At 44.8% G+C, this 18624-nt stretch overlaps 1 protein-coding gene across 5 annotated transcripts in view; it reads right to left on the bottom strand.

Moving 5' to 3' along the window:
* Positions 1-18624, bottom strand: part of qkia (QKI, KH domain containing, RNA binding a) — a 116106-nt gene that overhangs the window by 53845 nt on the left and 43637 nt on the right. For all 5 annotated transcript variants that reach the window (XM_058398842.1, XM_058398838.1, XM_058398840.1 and 2 more), the window contains exon 4: positions 16844-16987. In XM_058398842.1, coding sequence (XP_058254825.1) covers positions 16844-16987 — 144 coding nt within the window. The remainder of the gene's footprint in view (positions 1-16843; positions 16988-18624) is intronic.

Here is an 18624-nt window from a genome sequence, read left to right as displayed (position 1 = left end):
TGTGTGCATGCTCTGTGTCAGTGTGTGCATGCCTCTCTGTCCATCTGTCCGTTTGTGCATGCTATGGGTCAGTGTGTGCATGCTCTGGGTCAGTGTGTGCATGCCTGTCTGTCCATCTGTCAGTGTGTGCATGCTCTGGGTCAGTGTGTGCATGCCTGTCTGTCCATCTGTCCATTTGTGCATGCTCTGTGTCAGTGTGTGCATGCTCTGGGTCAGTGTGTGCATGCTCTGGGTCAGTGTGCGCATGCCTGTCTGTCCATCTGTCAGTGTGTGCATGCTCTGGGTCAGTGTGCGCATGCTCTGGGTCAGTGTGCGCATGCCTGTCTGTCCATCTGTCAGTGTGTGCATGCTCTGGGTCAGTGTGTGCATGCCTGTCTGTCCATCTGTCAGTGTGTACATGCTCTGGGTCAGTGTGTGCATGCTCTGGGTCAGTGTGTGCATGCCTGTCTGTCCATCTGTCAGTGTGTGCATGCTCTGGGTCAGTGTGCGCATGCTCTGGGTCAGTGTGCGCATGCCTGTCTGTCCATCTGTCAGTGTGTGCATGCTCTGGGTCAGTGTGTGCATGCCTGTCTGTCCATCTGTCAGTGTGTGCATGCTCTGGGTCAGTGTGTGCATGCTCTGGGTCAGTGTGTGCATGCCTGTCTGTCCATCTGTCAGTGTGTGCATGCTCTGGGTCAGTGTGCGCATGCTCTGGGTCAGTGTGCGCATGCCTGTCTGTCCATCTGTCAGTGTGTGCATGCTCTGGGTCAGTGTGTGCATGCCTGTCTGTCCATCTGTCAGTGTGTACATGCTCTGGGTCAGTGTGTGCATGCTCTGGGTCAGTGTGTGCATGCCTGTCTGTCCATCTGTCAGTGTGTGCATGCTCTGGGTCAGTGTGCGCATGCCTGTCTGTCCATCTGTCAGTGTGTACATGCTCTGGGTCAGTGTGTGCATGCCTGTCTGTCCATCTGTCAGTGTGTGCATGCATGCCTGTCTGTCCATCTGTCAGTGTGTGCATGCTCTGGGTCAGTGTGTGCATGCCTGTCTGTCCATCTGTCCGTTTGTGCATGCCTGTCTGTCCATCTGTCAGTGTGGGCATGCTTTCTGTCTGTACATTTGTGTGTCCGTGTGTGCATGGCTATCTGCCCATCTGTAAGTCTGTGCTTGCTCTGTGTCAGTGTGTGCATGCTCTCCGTCTGTCCATCTATCTGTCAGTGTTTGCACCCCATCTGTCAGTGTCTACATGTCCGTCAATCCCATGTGTCAACACCCTGGTTAACCGACTGTGTGTAAAAGTAACGAAATAAAGGCAAATCAGGACGAACTTAACCACTCAGACTTCAGTTGTGAAACTCGTGTTCTTGTGAAAAAGCAGCTGAATCCATGCCATCTCTCCCTCACAACATACTCGTGACCTGATCCGACTAATCAAACCCAGAATACAAACAGCAACCACGCTCCAGTTCTCAGTACGGGCTGCGCGGAAAGAGAAAAGCTGTCAAAGGCTTTAAGGAGGATTTCAAAAGAGCTAATGAGAGGTGAAGGAAAGGTGAAGACGACTGATCAGAAACCCCGGAGAGATGAATACTACAGACACGAGCAAACACGTACGCGGAGACCCGAGCGCACAACCCTCAGCCTCGCATCTGAAAACCTACGCTCGTACACAAACAGAGAGCCGTGACTGGGACTGTCAGCTTGTCATGGAGGTAGAGAGCTAATAGGAAAGATAAACTGGAGGAGAAATGTTTGTACAAGCTTTACAGAAAAACCTCACGATCACGATCTGATGATGTTTCTTGACATGCTGACGGCTTTCATCTTCGGTTGCGGTGCGTCACTGTTGGTCTGACGGTTGCTTCAAAATGTTGACAATTTTCATTATGCGGATTAAAAACACGTGTCCGTCTATCTATGGGTTCATGTTCATTACTCAAGTGGTTCTCATCTCTTTTCCAAAGGAAATGGCAGGCCAGATTCATGTTGGATTTTTGCAACCTCCTGCCACTGGAGTGACTATGTGCTGAAAAACCTTGGGCTGTTGAATCTGCTACTTCTTTAAACATGCTATATTGCTGCCTGTTGCTAAGCCTTGCACCAAATCATCATAAATATTACTGATAATTTAGCAAAGCGACTGTGAAAACTCCTTGGTTTCGAAACATCATGGATGCCGACCACACTACTGCCTACACTCCAGAAAGCAAGACGACTGGAAGACACTGACGGTGTTTTGCACCGGTCTCTTGTCTTAAAACGAACAAAAACAAAAAAAATCCTCACTGACTTGATACCATTTTGTACCAATCACAAAAGGGAGGGAACTTAAAGGAAGTAGGTGCACGAGTGCACAAAACCAAGATGGAGAGAGACAGGGTGACAAAGAGGAAGAGACAGAGCAAGTGGGCGAGGAATAACCGAGTGGAGACATTTATAGAGAGCAATGTGTCACCAAGGCAGCAGGAATCTGGGAAAGCCTGGGGGAATTCTGTCTCGGATACAACCGCTGCAAGTCCCAATGCGTAGGGGTGAAAAAGACCTGACACACGCATGCGGACGTCAATAAACCTGCCCTATCTGGAGGAATCAGATGAAATCAGTGGGGTCTATTTGTGCAGAGCAGACATTACAGGGAGTGAGGAGGGGCCGTCGCCTCTGCTGGTGACATCAGAAGCGGTCTCTCTCCCTCACATACACACAAAACCCTATACATAGGTGTAGACTAGTAATTTTTTTTAGTAGTTGTCCACTAAAAGTTCTACCATTTGCAAAGATAATGCCTCAAATGTCATTGGGGGATGAGGGTCCACAGTACCATGTAGGAAGTTTTTCTCTGTTGGACCAGACGTCTAGCCTGTGTCTGGAAACAAGACAGGGTCAGGCCCGGTGACTCGAATGAATAGTGATGTGCGACCTACGGCTCCGAAAGCGCTGGTTCAACGGCCGAATTGAATTCGCTCTACGTGTGAGAATATTATTTATACTTTCCTTTTTTTAGCTGGAAAGGATAAAAACAAAAATAACTGTGAAAGGAATTCCTTTGGGGGAACAGGCACAGTGGCATTTCTTGTTAAAAAAAAAAAAGAAAAAAAAGTCTTGCAAGTCTTGCTCACACCTCTTTACTTCAAGCAAAAGAAAATTGAATAAAAACAAAAAGCCCAGCAGAGTGTTGAGCAGCTGACAGTAGAAAAATATAATGTACAGCATATAAAGAGTGTTTTCTTTACTGCCACCATAGTGGCAACTAGAGAATGCACCCCTTAACCCCCTCCACCAAAGCCCATTTGGGACTGATATTTCCTGCAGGATTTATTTTTAACCACACACACACACCATTCACTTACAGGTCTGATGTCAAGGTAATGCATGACACCAGGAAGTACTCATTAAGTCCTGGATTTGTGCAAGATATGAGGTTGAAAGCACCGTCCGGATATCACGTCGTCCTGACTGTCCTGTCCTATCCTCTTTCTTCTTGCTGTGAGACGGTGTCTGAGATGCAGCTGCTGTGTCTGCTCATGTAAACACCACCTCAATCCCCGAAAAAAGACAAAAATGTCCTCCTGCTGTGGCACCGCCTACGCTTTACACAAAACTGCTTCAACAAAAATAGAAGAACGCTACACAGACAAGTGGAGTCTATACAAACCCCCAAAAAGACAGAGGTATAAAATTCTAAATTAAAATTTTCCGACTAATAATCCAAAAAAAAAAAAAAAGGCCAGCGATCCTTGACAGTATGATGTTCTATCTTACTTAGAGCTTCTTGCACATGCTTCTCCTACCATCAGCTGTGGAAGATTAAAGCTCCACCCACACAGGTTATATATTTGAGATCAAATAGGGAGGTTTTTCCATAGACGTTTCCAAGTTATTTGTCCTCTCTGGTCTGATCAGCAAATTGACAATATGGCAAGTCACGGACCTTTGCAGCACAACATCTGTGTGTTCTCGACTCGACTCGTCCATCCTTACGATCGGTTTGCACCACGTCTTGTTTCTCAGCTGTGAAGCAAGTGTGTGGATGAGCAAAGGGGAAGTCCTGGCTCTGTGCTGCTGGATGAATGAGCTTTATTAAGCACCTTCACTGGGCCACAGTGTGCAACCTGGGAGCTTAACAGCTCAGTCATCAATATCCCCTGTACCTCACTTACACACAGCCAGGGGCCTGTAACAAGAGGACAAAAAAGAAGAACGCTCTCACATCTTCCTCTCACCCTCTCTAATTCTCTCTTTTATCACATCACTCAGTTCCACCTAATCCTACCATACTCTGGAATATGAGTATGAGGTCGCTCTCTCTCTCACGCGCACACACACAGGACAGGGGTGATATCAAGAGCAAAAAAGGAGCACAAGGCGGACAAGTTAAATAAAGAGAGGGATATAAAGCGCAGGATTTGTCAGTGTGTAATATGTAGGGCATCAGTGCTCGGGGACGGTGTCTAAACGGTAGCACAGATGTTGGCATGGACCCGACATACGGGCGGAATGCAAAAGCAAGTGGACATAAGGGGAGGAATCTGGGCCGTTCAAAAGGAAATATTTACGTGATCCACGATTTGGACACATTCTAAACCCTCGGGAGACATGTGCTATGCTCTTTCACTCTCTCTGCATAGTTTCCCGAGCAAGACAATCTATTGTTCTGTCACTGTGATCCTTTAATACCTCCCAATCGAGCCTGGAATATCTTGAAGGGGATTTGGTGGGGATGATTTGTGGCTTTAAACACTGCCGGATTTGCATCAGATGCAGAGATTTGGGAGTTTAAGCTGATCTGTACCACCCGAGCCACCATATGCCATGACCTCAGCTATACTAAAAGCCTCCAGAACACAGTGTTCTACTCCTCCTGGTTTACAGGCAAAAGGGAAGCTGTGTAGAAAGGAGAAAGAATGAATCAGCAGTCACAGGGAAAATCTAGTTGCAACACACTTCGATATTTTAAAAGATGCATCATTCACGTTTCCCGTCAAGGAGGGAAAAAAAAAGAAGAAAAGAAACACTTTCCTTACGCAAACCCTCTCCAATGAAACGACGGCATCTGGAGAAGGTCTAAAAGGAAGCCAGAGGTCTTTCCTCTGCTATAAACGTTACCAAGGGAGAATAAAAGGTATGGGTGATCACAGTGTGCAAGTAGAGTCATTATGCAGTAATAACTATAGACTCCATCCCTGGAATTCTGGCTGTTCCACATGCCTTTGTACGGTGACTTGGATACGGTGCTCATTAAAGTTAAATTAGACAGTATAATTGACCATGTAAGCTGTGGAGGTCAAAGGCACAAAACTATTGCGGGTTGCTGCCTTGTATCTATGAAACTGTGCTCTAAAACGGCGATCCTTAACAACTAAGGTCATCGAGACGGAGTAGGATGGCAAGCTGTAATCGCTAACTCATTGAGCAGTGATCTTGGGTTCGGTGCCAAGATTCCGACGTTCCCTGTCCAAAGGCCATCGGCTCATCAGGTCCAATCTTCCTCAGATGTGTTTGAGAGAGAGAGAGAAAGAGAGAGAAGACTCTAGGCAGAACGAGAAATTCTTGACTGAACTGAAAATTACTAAAATACGCCAATTTACCCACCAAAGTTCCCGTCCAAATACCACCAGAGCTATACACCAAATTGACGGCCGCGTTCTTGTGGGATTTTTCAATGTTTTGCAATGAGAGAGTGTGGGAATTACAGCCAGGTACCTGAGCTAAAGCGACTGCGCTTCAAATTCCTCTTTAAACAAAAAGCCAAGGGGACTTACTAGCACCGAATGCTACACAATCCCACTTCAAGCAACCTCTATTGACAGGTTTTATTGGCACTTTCCAGAGCACAAGCAGAATTCTGGCAGACTGCGGCGTAGAACTGCGGATAATTACCCCTTAACCCCCACAATGAGGCAGGCTGGGCAATGCGGTGCAAGAAGGCCCGTGGGGGTAAAGCGACTTGGCGGAACCAGACAACTACACAAACACCAACTGATCAGTGTACAACTGCTCACTTTCGACTAAAAGGATTAGGTTGGACGTTCAAAGGAAGGCGTGTGGACTACGCACCCGCAGGGGGTTGTTTGGAGGGCTGGGACAGATAACAGGCAGGACTAACCTCTAGGGAAAGGGAATGATTTAAAGGGTTTATTTTGTTTATTCTACCAGCTTTTTAAGAGAAGGAGGGTACAAGGTTGAGTAATTTCTCAAGGTGGTGGCAGAGGCATTGTGTTTTTCAAGCATATTTAAACCGAGAAAAACCAAGGAAACCCTTTGATGTGGTTTTCAGCACGACTAAGCTAAACTTTAATCGACTCCCCTCCAGAACTCCACAACCGTATTTCTACCATGCGGCGCTCTTATTGCGATCTGAATCTTGGAATATTTTCTTTGCACTGCACATTTTTTTTTTTTTATATCCTCCATCCCTCATGAGGGGGTACGCGTGTGAGCTGACTCCTAATGCTGGAGCGAGAGCAGGACGAGTCGAAATCGCAGCTGCGTTGCATTTTTTCATGTGGAAAAGGTCCTGACTTTGTACACATTCTGGTAAATAGCATTCCTCCAAATGCCTTCTGGTGGCAGTTAAGAAGAGTTACACTTCTGCATGTGTGCACATGAGTGCATGTTTCACCATCGCCAAGTACCCAGGGGATACACAAATTCTGGTAAAACAGTTTTAGCCCTTTCCCCTCGAATGAAAAAGCCCTGTCCCCTGAGCAAGACAAATGAGAAGAAAAACACATTGCTCAAAGGCTAGGCTCTTGTGAAACTTTTCCATGGTTCAAGAGGATGGTGCAGCATCCTGGGAGCACACCAGACACGTTAACTCATGTCTGGGGGAAAACTGAAGATCTCTAACTGGGATGTGGTAGCTTAGTGGTTAAGGTGTTGGACTACTGACCAGAAGGTTGAGAGTTTGAATCCCAGGTCCACCAAGCTGTATAAAATGAGAAACTGTAAGAGCATCTGCCAAAAAACCAGAAATGTAAATGTACCTGCAAGAAGGTCCTGTTCCTGAGTCACTGTCACCTGCATTATGCTCCGTGGTCAGGTTATGTAATTTAGGACATATGGAGTAGGATCTGAAAATAAAAAATGTGGCAGAATGGAAGCTTTTTTCCCCCCTATCTTAGTCAGGGAGTTGGATCAAAAATAAATAAATAAAAAGCCACACATTGATGGTAGTAAAAAAAAATACATGCTGTGAGCAATCTGTACATCTAAGTGAAAGACAACAGGCCTGGGGGTCACAACGGTAAGCGATACAACAGCCTGAGCGAGCATTTTAAATCCCACAGATGCACCAAGTGATGAGTGAGCATTCACCTTTCCCAGCCAAGATGAGCACAGTAACGCCAGAACAAACGAAAAAACAAACACCACCAGATCTCGGACTCCACAAACCGCACATCCGTATCTTGTGTTTTTTATTTTATTTTATTTTTTTAAATACAAAGCCTAAGGCAATGCAGCGCAAAAAAAAAATAGAGTACTCATTGTTCATCACTTCAGAAAAAGCAATTAAGTTTAAAGAGAGTGGAATTTCAGGGAAGAAAATGGAGCCAAATGTGCAAACAAACACACATACGAATACTAAAGGGATATCCTTAACAGAAAAGTGTTCCTCTGTTTAATTCAAACCTGTGAGGACTCTTATGATTACACCCATTTAAAAGAAAAGAAAACACACACACAAACACCAGAAGAACTAACCAATCACGTAGACCAGGGACAAACAAAATAAATACTGATTTACAAAATTGGCTTTTCTTAAAATTTTCTCTGTTAAATAAACCCATGTTTCTATCTGTTTCTTATAAGCTTACAAATACACCATATTGCCAAAGGTTTTGGGACGTCTGCCTTTACATGCACATGAACGTAATATGGAGTTGTCCCGCCCTTTGCAGCTATAACAGCTTCAACTCTTCTGGGAAGGCTTTCCACAAGGTTTAGGAGTGTGTTTATGGGAATTTTTGACCATTCCTCTAGAAGCGCATTTGTGAGGTCAGGCACTGATGTTGGACGAGAAGGCCTGGCTCGCAGTCTCTGTTCTAATTCATCCCAAAAGTGTTCTATCAGGTTGAGGTCAGGACTGTGCAGGCCAGTCAAGTTCATCCACACCAAACCCGCTCATCCATGTCTTTATGGACCTTGCTTTGTGCACTGGTGCGCAGTCATGTTGGAACAGGAAGGGGTCATCCCCAAACTGTTCCCACAAAGCTGGGAGCATGAAAATGTCCAAAATGTCTTGGTATGCTGAAGCATTAAGTGTTCCTTTCACTGGAACCAAGGAGTCAAGCTCATCCCCTGAAAAACACCACCTGAATTCAATGATTTGAAGGTGTGTCCCAGAACGTTTGGCAATATAGTGTACATAAGTACAGTTGGAAGACACTTTAGGCCCTTGATAAAAACCACTAGAGAACGCTCTCTGTTTGAGGCGTGTTGATTTAAACACAATTCCTCCAAGTAGGTGTTCAGTTCAGCTATGTGAAGACACCATTGAATATTTCTGTAGAAGTAAGACAAGGAAAACAGATATTTACAGATATACTACCCCTAGCTTATCGTAATTATTGTGGAAAACGTTATGATACAAATAGACTATTCGTGTGCAGCGTCTTCATTTCTGTTAGGGAACAAAACATCATTCAGGCACAAAAAAAAACAAAAAAACAACACTACTTAAGCATCGTCAGTGCAGATGCATTCCGGAGATCGCGTTGTCACTGTGTGACAAATTATCAGCGAATAACCCGGTTTGGAAGACACGAACGCTGCGCATCATTCTGGAAACGCATAAAAATGCAATTTTCCGTGACATTTATATGCAACGCTTATTACAGTTTAGTTATTTAGTCGGAATGTGCCATGTCAATGAGGCAGGCAGCCTCTGATGTGTGCAGCTGTAAACACACTGCGGGTGCTGTATATAAGGAACAGACACCTCACTTCATATACCCTGAGCCACAGTTGCAGAGAACTCAAGAACAAATAAATAAATAAAATAATGAATTATTAATCTAAGGGAAGTCATTTATAATTAGTTGAGAAACATGATTGTGTCCATTCCAGAAAAAGCGATCCGATATCAGATTTTGCATGAAATTTACCAATGAAATTCCAGGTTCTGTTCCTTTCCGAAGCTATTAGGATGGTAGAGATCAGAGCTCCAGTTTGAAGTACATGCCAGACAGGTAGGATCAACATGAACATGAGAAGAAATCGCCCCGGTCAGCAGGACTGGACTGCCAGCGATGACTAAGCATGACAACTCGCTTGATGAATGTGTACATGTTTGGGGAGTGTTCTGGACAATACACAAGGAAAAGTGAAGTGGGGAGAATTCCATGACAAGGAAATAAAGATGGACAGATGACAGATAAAAGAAGGTAAAGGCTATGTTAGTGCCTTAACAAGACATTTTTTGGAACTGTTCGGACATTCGATCTGTTCACAGTAGACCTAACCACTACTTGGACCTAAGGCAAATATGTTGGGAAAATTATTTGTTAGAAGGAATCTACAAAAAACAAGTAGTTCCCAAGAAATAGGAAAATCAGTGTAACAGTCATGGTTGCTCTAAATCATCTTGACCTTGACTTAGCTCCAGAGTCAAGGCCTGGGCTACAGCGCATTCACATCTATGACTGATTACTGATCGTCTCGGGCTTGTTTTTGGTTGTTTATAACAGATGCGTCAAAAGTGATATCGATATGCAACGACGAGGCTTGTTCGGGGGCATGGGGAGACATGTGGACTCAAAGAGGGGTCTCTTGCAATTGCCATTATGTACCAGAGACAAAGAGAGAAAACCAGTTGAATGAAGAGAGGATCAGACGGTATGAAGGCTGCCTGGACAGAAGAGGGTCAATGGTTCACCTCAAGGGACTCAGTAAAATTGTCTGCTATCAGTTGACCACAAGAGAGCTCCATGAGCTCCTCTCTCAGCATGGCTCCATCAGATTCTGGATACAAAAAAAAATGTATGCTTTGCTGCTACCTTAACTGCCACATTCTCCAAAATACAAAAGGAGCCTAAAATCATTGGTTGTAACCCATCATCAGCTGCCAAGTGGCCTCTTGTGGACATTTCTGGTGGACCAAAGAGGTAGAACAAATATAGATGCTCCAAATCATTTTATACTTATGTCCTTCACCATTTCTTTAAACGCCCAGAGCAAAACTGAATGCTGAGAGACAACAGAGTGAGAGACGTCAAGTTCACCAAGGCAGCCCTAGGGTGGTGAGAGGACCTAAGCTGTACTGCTACAGATCCGGTTTAATAGTGCCTCATAGCATGAAGTAGCTCAGTAAAAAAAAAAAAAAAAACCCACACACACACTCTTAAAGAAGTTGTTACAGAATGGATAATTACAGCCGATGCTATGATAGCAGCTAATCATAGCTTAGTGATGGTATGCTATTGACATTTCCTCATCATACTACATAATTACGTACTAAGCTAAACTAGTCTTATCAAAGGAAAAGAGTAGATGTGTGGAGGATTGAGAAACAGGTCAGGCTGCATGCGGATAATTCGAGCGAAGATACGAAGGCAAATCTGGGTGAATATTGTGTCAATCACGGCTGGGTGTAATTTACAGCTGACAAGCTGAATCTAAATCAGCCAAGGCGGGCACAGCCTATGTAGTAATGGAGAGGTCAAGTTGAATTACCACACACTATTAGGAGAATTAGAATCTTAACCATGCTGAAAACTGCATGGTGATGGAGAGCGGAGGAGAAGCAGACAAGCGTCTGGGCTGCACTGATAAAGCAGGTTCAGCTGACTGAAATCTGGCTCTCGTGTTAAGAGAAGGAAACGTCAAAAGGTTAATAGAAACCTCACTGGTGTTTGATCCAGACTGGCTGGCCTGATCAAAGCGGAAGGTTTAATGCATGCTACTCTGCATCGCTTGCTTTTGGGAGGGAAGAAAAAGAAAAACTGGTGAGAGGAAAAAAAAAGGGGGGGGGGGGGTCAGAAACAGTAGAGAGCTTTGAGTCTGCTGTCAAGCTGCTTAATAACGTTAAGAGGCAGAGGAAAAGCTGATCTCCCTCGGGATGAGTGAATGCAGACATGGCAGTCATCTTACCACAGCACTGTAACTGACCACGTTTGTTACCCATGATCCTTCATGTTGGCCCCTGCAGCTAGGCATGAGGCTGATTGGACAAGACACTAGAGAGAGAATAAATAACATAGGTTAGCACTGACCTTGCAGGGTCATTGCGTGTATTCCAGGAGTGTGCTGGCGTCCCGCTAAGTTTTTCTGTTCGTTTGCTAAAATAACTCTACGCATAGTCAAAGTGGATGTAATGAATAAAATTACAGTCGTCAAACGGTAGAGACGAACCGGATGAGGTAATGGGTGAAATCATTGTCACGTCTCCATTGTGAAGCACTTGCCAGGAAAGCACCAAGGTGACAGGAGGAACGAGGGAATACAAAGAAATGGGACAATTAGTTGGGAAGGCATGCTCGCAAGCACACACAGCAAGCAACCAGATGGCATTTTGTTCTCGTTTGTCATACTGGCCTGATAGGAGGTGAATGTGATTATGCGTGTACGAGGAAAAAGGTGTTTATTGATCACGATGAGCCGGCTGGCCACAACAGGCCTCTGAGCCAGCCTTCAGGCAGAGAGCTGACAGTAAAAATTTGGCTGTCGGGGACGCTACGCCCACAGAACCACAACGCCTGTCATACATTACACACCATCTGTCTGTCTCGATATCCCCTTTCTTGCTATCTCTGTCCCCTAGCGAGGAGCCTTTTCTCCTTACAGAAACTTATGTACTCAGGCAGCCATGCTTGAGGAAGAAAAACTACATGCAGGGATTACCCAAAAACCCTAAAACAAATGCAGTTTTGTTTTTTGGAATTACTACAAATTGCCCAAAGTGCAATGATCGTATACCAAAAGAAATAGCACAATAAGACGAGGGATAGAGGGCAGGGGGCAGAAATGCAAGCTTGGGGCGAGCGGGAAAGCTTCTTATCCAGTTCGTTTGTCGAGTCTCCCCACTCACGCGAACTGCCGTGGGTTGCGAAGCTGCAGCTTTCGCTTTATTTCTCTCTCCATCCTCTCCCCGAAGCTTTTTGTGGCCTTTCAAGAAACCAGGGAGAATTTGGCTGACTCACTGGTCCTGCCTTCAAGTAGCAAACAGTCGAAACAAGATGAAACGGGAGGAAAGAGAAGGAGAAGGCAGGGGAAAAGAGAGAGAGAGAGAGAGAGAGAGAATCCCTCTGAGCAACAAGATCTGCACTGCTATAAGAGCCTAGGGCGCTCCACATTCCTTCACACAGAAACACTGACTTCTCAACAAGTGAGAAAAGAAAGCAGTTAAAAACCACATAACGGCTTCAGTAGATTTCAGCTTGATGATATCCAACAGGTCTTCGGTCTACTTTGAAACGGTCACAATGTTCTGTCGGAATGCTTATGCGGCAATGCGACGCCGTGCTAGTCCAGAAAACTCATGCGACACGGCGTTTTAATTAGCTGAGTATAACAGAAAGCTCTCATAGTGGCCTAGATTCGTTAATGAGGTGGTGAAGGTGAAGGTTCCTACTTCACCCACTCCTCGGAACCCTGATGACATGCGAGAGAAGAAAGAGAAAAGGGCTTGGGGGGGGGGGGTGCTCAGAGTTCTAAGAGTTTTAGGCTGCTTCTCCAAAAATACCTTTCCACACGCTTTCACTGCAATAATGCAGATTAGTGCACATCGTCTAGATGAAACCCGACTTCTGAGACACGAGATGACGTAAGCATTGACCACACAAATACCTGCTTTTGGGAGGTGGGGGTGGGGGGTGCAATAGAATTGCCCATCAATCCTTCTCGGAAGCTTTCACTACACAACAACCAAAGACACCAATGTTTTGACAGACACCGACATACATCGCTTCTGGGCTTCGTCTGGAACAGAGGAAGATGTCCAAGCACGTCCCGAGGTTTTGACAGGCTAAGGAAATCATAGTAGCTAATTTGTAGGCAGGAAGGACACCTAGCCATGTCACGAACTCTTTAAAAAGGCCAAACAGTGAATGGATTCGAAGAACATAGAGCAGAAATGGTATCACCCCCCTCTCTCCGACAACATTAAGGAGCTTTTGGTAGCAAACAGTAGAATTCTGTCCGTCTTGTGTGATCACACCTTGAGCCAAGGCTTACTCTCTCAAATCTTAAAAAATCCAAGCTAAGAGAAAGACAACTAAACAGAAACACACCGGCTTGCAGTCATACTTTTGGGTCTGGGTATGCCATCACCGGCCCGTGTCCTTTTCATGCAATGGCTAAACATTTCAAGTATTATACATTTGTGTATGAATTGAACAGGACTAGAAGCAAAAGCAAAATACACAGCCTCACACAACAGAACACGAGGCTCTCACAGAGCAGAAGATGAAACGATTGGTTGGTGTTATCTCTGTAGTGAAGGTTCCAATTGGACGGGATTCCTGCTGCGGCAATAAAACGCAGAGATACCTGAAAAGATAGGGTAACACTAGACCGGGAGAATCGATTGTCCTGATCGAACATCCGACCTCATGACTGAAAGAAATACAGCAGTGAGGAGAGGCAGAAAACCTGGTTTTAATAATCTCTCCTAACCTCTCCAGCGTGTGGGTCTGAGGTGGGGGTCAAACTGACTTCACCAAAATGGGGGAAAAAATAATCTAACTGCTAAGAATAATACCTTGACAACCGCTTCACTGCGTTTAAACTTTTCCATCCATCCTGAAGCATTATTATTAGCTGTTTCAAAAAAGGGATAGCAAGAGGAAGTTTCCATCGTTCCCACAAAGAGTTTTGAAGTGGTGTGAACTGGTAAAGATGGACAAGTTAAGCAAAAGTTAGACTTTGCTTTCGACTGGAAAGAGCGAGCTGAGGTTGGATGGAAAGCAGTGAATTCAAAGTAGTGGTTTGCTTGATGTTTATAATCCCGCTCATAAAGGAAGTCGGTCTAATCCTATTAAAATTTGGACCAAGTGACTCTGTGCCATCACAAGCATTCCCCCCCCCTGGCTTCCTATCAAAAGTGTATTCTTCCTCCTCATGCCCAGCATTCTTGGCAACAGACTAGAGTCTGTACCACAAACTCCGTCTGCCTCTTTCTCTCTCTGAGGCACTTCCTGTAGCACTAATTTCCTCCAAGTTCATCTGCGGTGTCGCGAGGAGTGATCTTTCATGCGCGGCCTGGGTTCATCATCTCTGTACGCACTCTCGCAGGGACACACGGCGGCACCGGAGCAGTACGAGACAGCTGGAGCGACTGGAAGTGACTGAGTGAGTGAAAGCTGCTGGAGGGTGTTCGAGCCGCTGTGTGGAGTTGAGATATGAAGGTTAGAGGTGCGAGGAAGAAGGTTATGCGTGTATAAAAGAAGCAGTGGGATAAACCCACAAACCATACATGAAAGCGTAGCTCGAGCCCCCACCCCCCTCTCTCTATTACCCGGCCTCACTCACCCTCCTCTGTTGCCGTCTCTTCCCTCTGTTGCACTCCGAGTTGAAAAGTTCACAGGGTCTATGAGCTGAATCTCTCAATCCTTACAACATTTCATTTTATCCCTTTGAAATACCTATTTATGCAGTCACCCAAACACAAAGTATCTGTGTGTGTGTGTGTGTGTGTGTGTAAGAATAAATTCGGCGAATTAAGTTGAACACACACTTTTTTTCCTGCACGCTGGCTCCGGTGCTAGCCTCGTTGTTTCCGAAGGAGTGAAACCGAGATTACAAATTTTAACGTGCTGCCAGCAGGGACAAAGAAAGGAAAAATCGATCGGTACGGCGCAAACTGAAAGCCTATCACAGAAGTGGTTTATGAGCTCACACACACACACACCCCCACCCTCTGTTTCAACTCTCTCATCATGTCTGAGAACAAACCTGAGTGCTGTGACCTCTTTGTTTTGCCGGGATATTTAATAAAGGCAATTTCATGCTTCTAAATGAGAAGATGCCGTTCATTACGTGAGCCGAGGCAGAAAGATTGTCCCGCTGTGTCTTAATCACATTTACCCTGCCATGATAATGTCCTTTATCAACCTCTCATGGTGTAGAAACTAAAAAAATATCAAGGGTCAATGGGCAATTATTAAAAATATATATATAGAACGATATGTAATAAACGTTCCTTAAGGGTTGAAAGACTTTACAGAAATTAGATGTTCCTCTTAGCTAAATACGTTCAAGACCAGCATCCACGTAATCGCTAATATAGAAATGTTAGGAATTCCTAAATATAGGAATGTATGGAATAATATAAAGCTTTGGACGAGTCTTTATGGAGGACAAACATCTAAACAAGGAGAGGGGAAAAAAAGACCAGAACTGAAGACCGAGATGAAAAAAGAAAGGGCAGAGAGATGGAAAAGGTCAGTCCCTGGCTATATTTCAAGAGGTCAGGAGCCTCCGCTACGCTGCCCCATGGGCAATCAGCAGACACTGCCGCCTTGGCCTTCTGTTCACGGCAGGCAGACAGGTGCCGAAGCTGAGAAAGAGAGAGAAGTCTCCGAGCGAGAATGGAAATGTGCGGACGCGCTGCCCGGTGCCATTTGTTTTCTAGCAGGAGTTCCGGAGCAAATTCCCAGAATGCACCGGTACAACGCCGTTAGGGGTAAACTCTTGGATGGGATTAAATCTGCCCATATGCGTGCTCGAAATCTCTCTGAAGTGTTCTCACAGCAAAGCTTGGCCAAAATACCCCAAGCTCCAAAGAAAGCCAGGAAAATGGCTGTGGTATAAGAGGAACAAACCACTGCTGCTCTGTTAGATGAAAGATAATACCTTCATGCTTTCTGTAAACATATCTGTCTTCAGGTGGCACAATCTTTAAAGCTTTAGTTTACCATCATGAAAGCATTTTACGGTGAAAACTCGGTTAAGTGACCTGTGTATTAGTTTAATTACACGTTTAACTCAAGGTGTTCAGAATTTCCCTGAAAAACTCAGGAAGTCCATGCGAGGGTGAGAAATTTAAGCCACACACAAATTTAAATCGCTGTACTATGAAGTAACCAGGAGGCATAACCACGTACCCTACCTCTGGTTGCCATGGTAATAATATTTATCAGGAGGTGATGCGACTCGCAATTAAAATCAGTTCTCTTGAGTCGAAAATAAAGATCTGGCGCTTGTATCATGGCAATATCATCATAGGGAAGGAGGAGCAGGGTGTGCTCTTACTGTCTACGCTTTATATTTGCATGTCATGTCAATGGACACGCCCACATCTAGTCACCAGCTCTTACTGAACATGACCGGTCCTCGCTGTGTGTGTGAACGTAGCTTTAAAGGGATGAAAGGGGGTGGAGCTTCAGTTATTGGACAGCACGCGTATAGCTCGTTTACCGCCTTACTGTGTGTTCATCTGTGTTTTTTAATGATACAAGCATACACCAATGCTTCAGAGCTAAATTGGTAGATCTGGTGATGTAAGCGTCGATAAACGTTATTTATATCATCACTGACTATAAACATCAGCATGCCCTCAAGATTAATTTCGGACGTAATGATAATAATCATAATAAACTTTTATTATGAAGCATATAAATAATAACATTGAGCATATTTCCTGGGTTGCCAGTCGTCTAAATATTACAGCCTACTTCTTAAAGAGTAAACCATGTGGAAAATCCAGGAGAAAATTTTATTTTCATTTTATTTCTTTTGCATGCTGTTTATCATCTTGGCAAAAAGCTAGAATGAAACCGCTCCCAGCTAAATGAAAGGGCGTTCAGAGTGTGAGACTAGTGTAATCTCAGTAAGATGATCATTCTGCACGTGTTCTGCGCAGAATGGATTTCATTTCATCTACACTTGAGGATACACACACACACACACACAAAAAAAAAAAGATACTGACCGCCGGCACCAGGAGCTTCTTCACCTCCTCCACGGCTCTCCTCATCTTGATCTCGGCTCGCGCCTGCGTGTCCTCCACGGTGATGAGGACGTGCAGGTCTTCATTCAGATGCTCCCAGTTAGGCTTCCCTCGGTTCTGCTCCTCCTGAAAAGGAAAAGGGGGAAGAGGGTGAGCGTGATGGCGCCGCTTCGGATTTGCGTGCGTTTGAGTTGGACGTGAGTGCACGACGAGCCGAGAATGACGCGAGTGACATTTTCTCGTGTTGGCTGACAGTCAGTATTGCAGGCGGCATTGAAATGAAAAGAGCGTCGCTGTCTCTGGTTGACAAGAGCGCTTTTCCAGTCAATGGTGTGGCTGGAAAAAATTAAAAATTAAATAAATCCGAAACGGTTACTCGACAGTGTCGACTGTATGTGCGTCTAACGTTAGCTAAAACAAACGCATTCACAGATTTCAACAAACAAAACACACTCTTGTTTACTTTGACGGGAAGCCAGATGAAAAGAAGTGGGGCGGGGCTTCCAGGAGGCGCTGGTTTATAGCAGAGATGTCAAAATGTCCGTCATTCTAGATCTAGACGGTTTATCTAGAAGGTGGGAGAAAGCTGATCTTTTTTGAGGGCCGTGTTTATTTATGAGTGTTTACTCCACATGGTCTGCTATTCTTAACAGCGCCAATGAATACTAGAAGCTGGTTGGACGATTGATAGAAATGCGACGGATTAACAGATTTAAAAACAATTACGTTTACGATTCGTTTATTATTTAATTAAGTTGTTCATTAACATAAGATTTGCATAATGTAAAGACCATGGCTGCATAAAAAAAAAAAACACTAGAAGGAAAGTATTACCCATTTCCAATTCACATACAAGAGCTCACAGGTCCTTATGATTGGCTAGTGCTGCTGTGATTGACAGGAGGGAGAGAGCGCAAGTCCCGCCCACCTACAGACAACGGGTGATTGCAGCACACAGGACTCCTGACCTTGGCAACGTCAGCATTTGCGACTTTCAGCTTTGCCTTTTCTTTTTTTGGGATCTTCACTGTAAGCAAAAGTATTGGCACCCCAGATTTAAATAAAATGGAGAACAAAATGAAATATATAGCAGGTTTAAAATGACAGGAGAGCTTTTGTGACCTGTACTAGATAATAAATAGCTAGCATGTGAGGCTCTAACTCCTTTAATCCTAAGTGCCAACCTTGAAAAGTTTTTATTTGAGAGACACAGAGTTGTACTCTTGGAACCTTTTGCCTCATGTGGTCTGACAAATGTCTGTAATAGAGTCTGATGAGTACCCTCAGTGCCGCGCTCGCTCGTTCACCCGCAGCCCGGAGCCCTCCCTATGGCTAGCAGGAGGTGTCAGTATCTCTGGCAATGGACTGGTTCTCACAAAGAGAGCCATTAACCGCCGCTAACGGCCGACGTCCTCCGAGGAGCGGCAGTAGGACTCGGTCAGCATGAGATCCGTTCACAAAAGCAATAATTATCAGCTCTTCAACACCCAATTCATCCGGCGTCATCGGGGTACAAAAAAAGGTGAAATGGAAATGTTTAAATTTAATGCTGTAGTGAGAAGAAATTAAATCTCTGCTCATCTGTAAGAGAAAGTAGAGAGCAGTGAAGGACCTCCACACACACACGGCTCTGAGCTTTGATAAAAGCACAAAGGCGCTTTCTGAGACATGAGGAGGCTGTCTCACTGCCCCGAGCCTTATATTAGAGAGAGACAGGTCAGGCAACAGCTTTATTAAACCATGAACTACATCCGTAGCTGCGC

This window comes from Hemibagrus wyckioides, linkage group LG09 (genome assembly GCF_019097595.1).
Source record: "Hemibagrus wyckioides isolate EC202008001 linkage group LG09, SWU_Hwy_1.0, whole genome shotgun sequence".
NCBI lineage: Eukaryota > Metazoa > Chordata > Actinopteri > Siluriformes > Bagridae > Hemibagrus > Hemibagrus wyckioides.
Note: the sequence above shows the minus strand (reverse complement) of the source record. Positions and strands in the feature narration are given on the sequence as shown.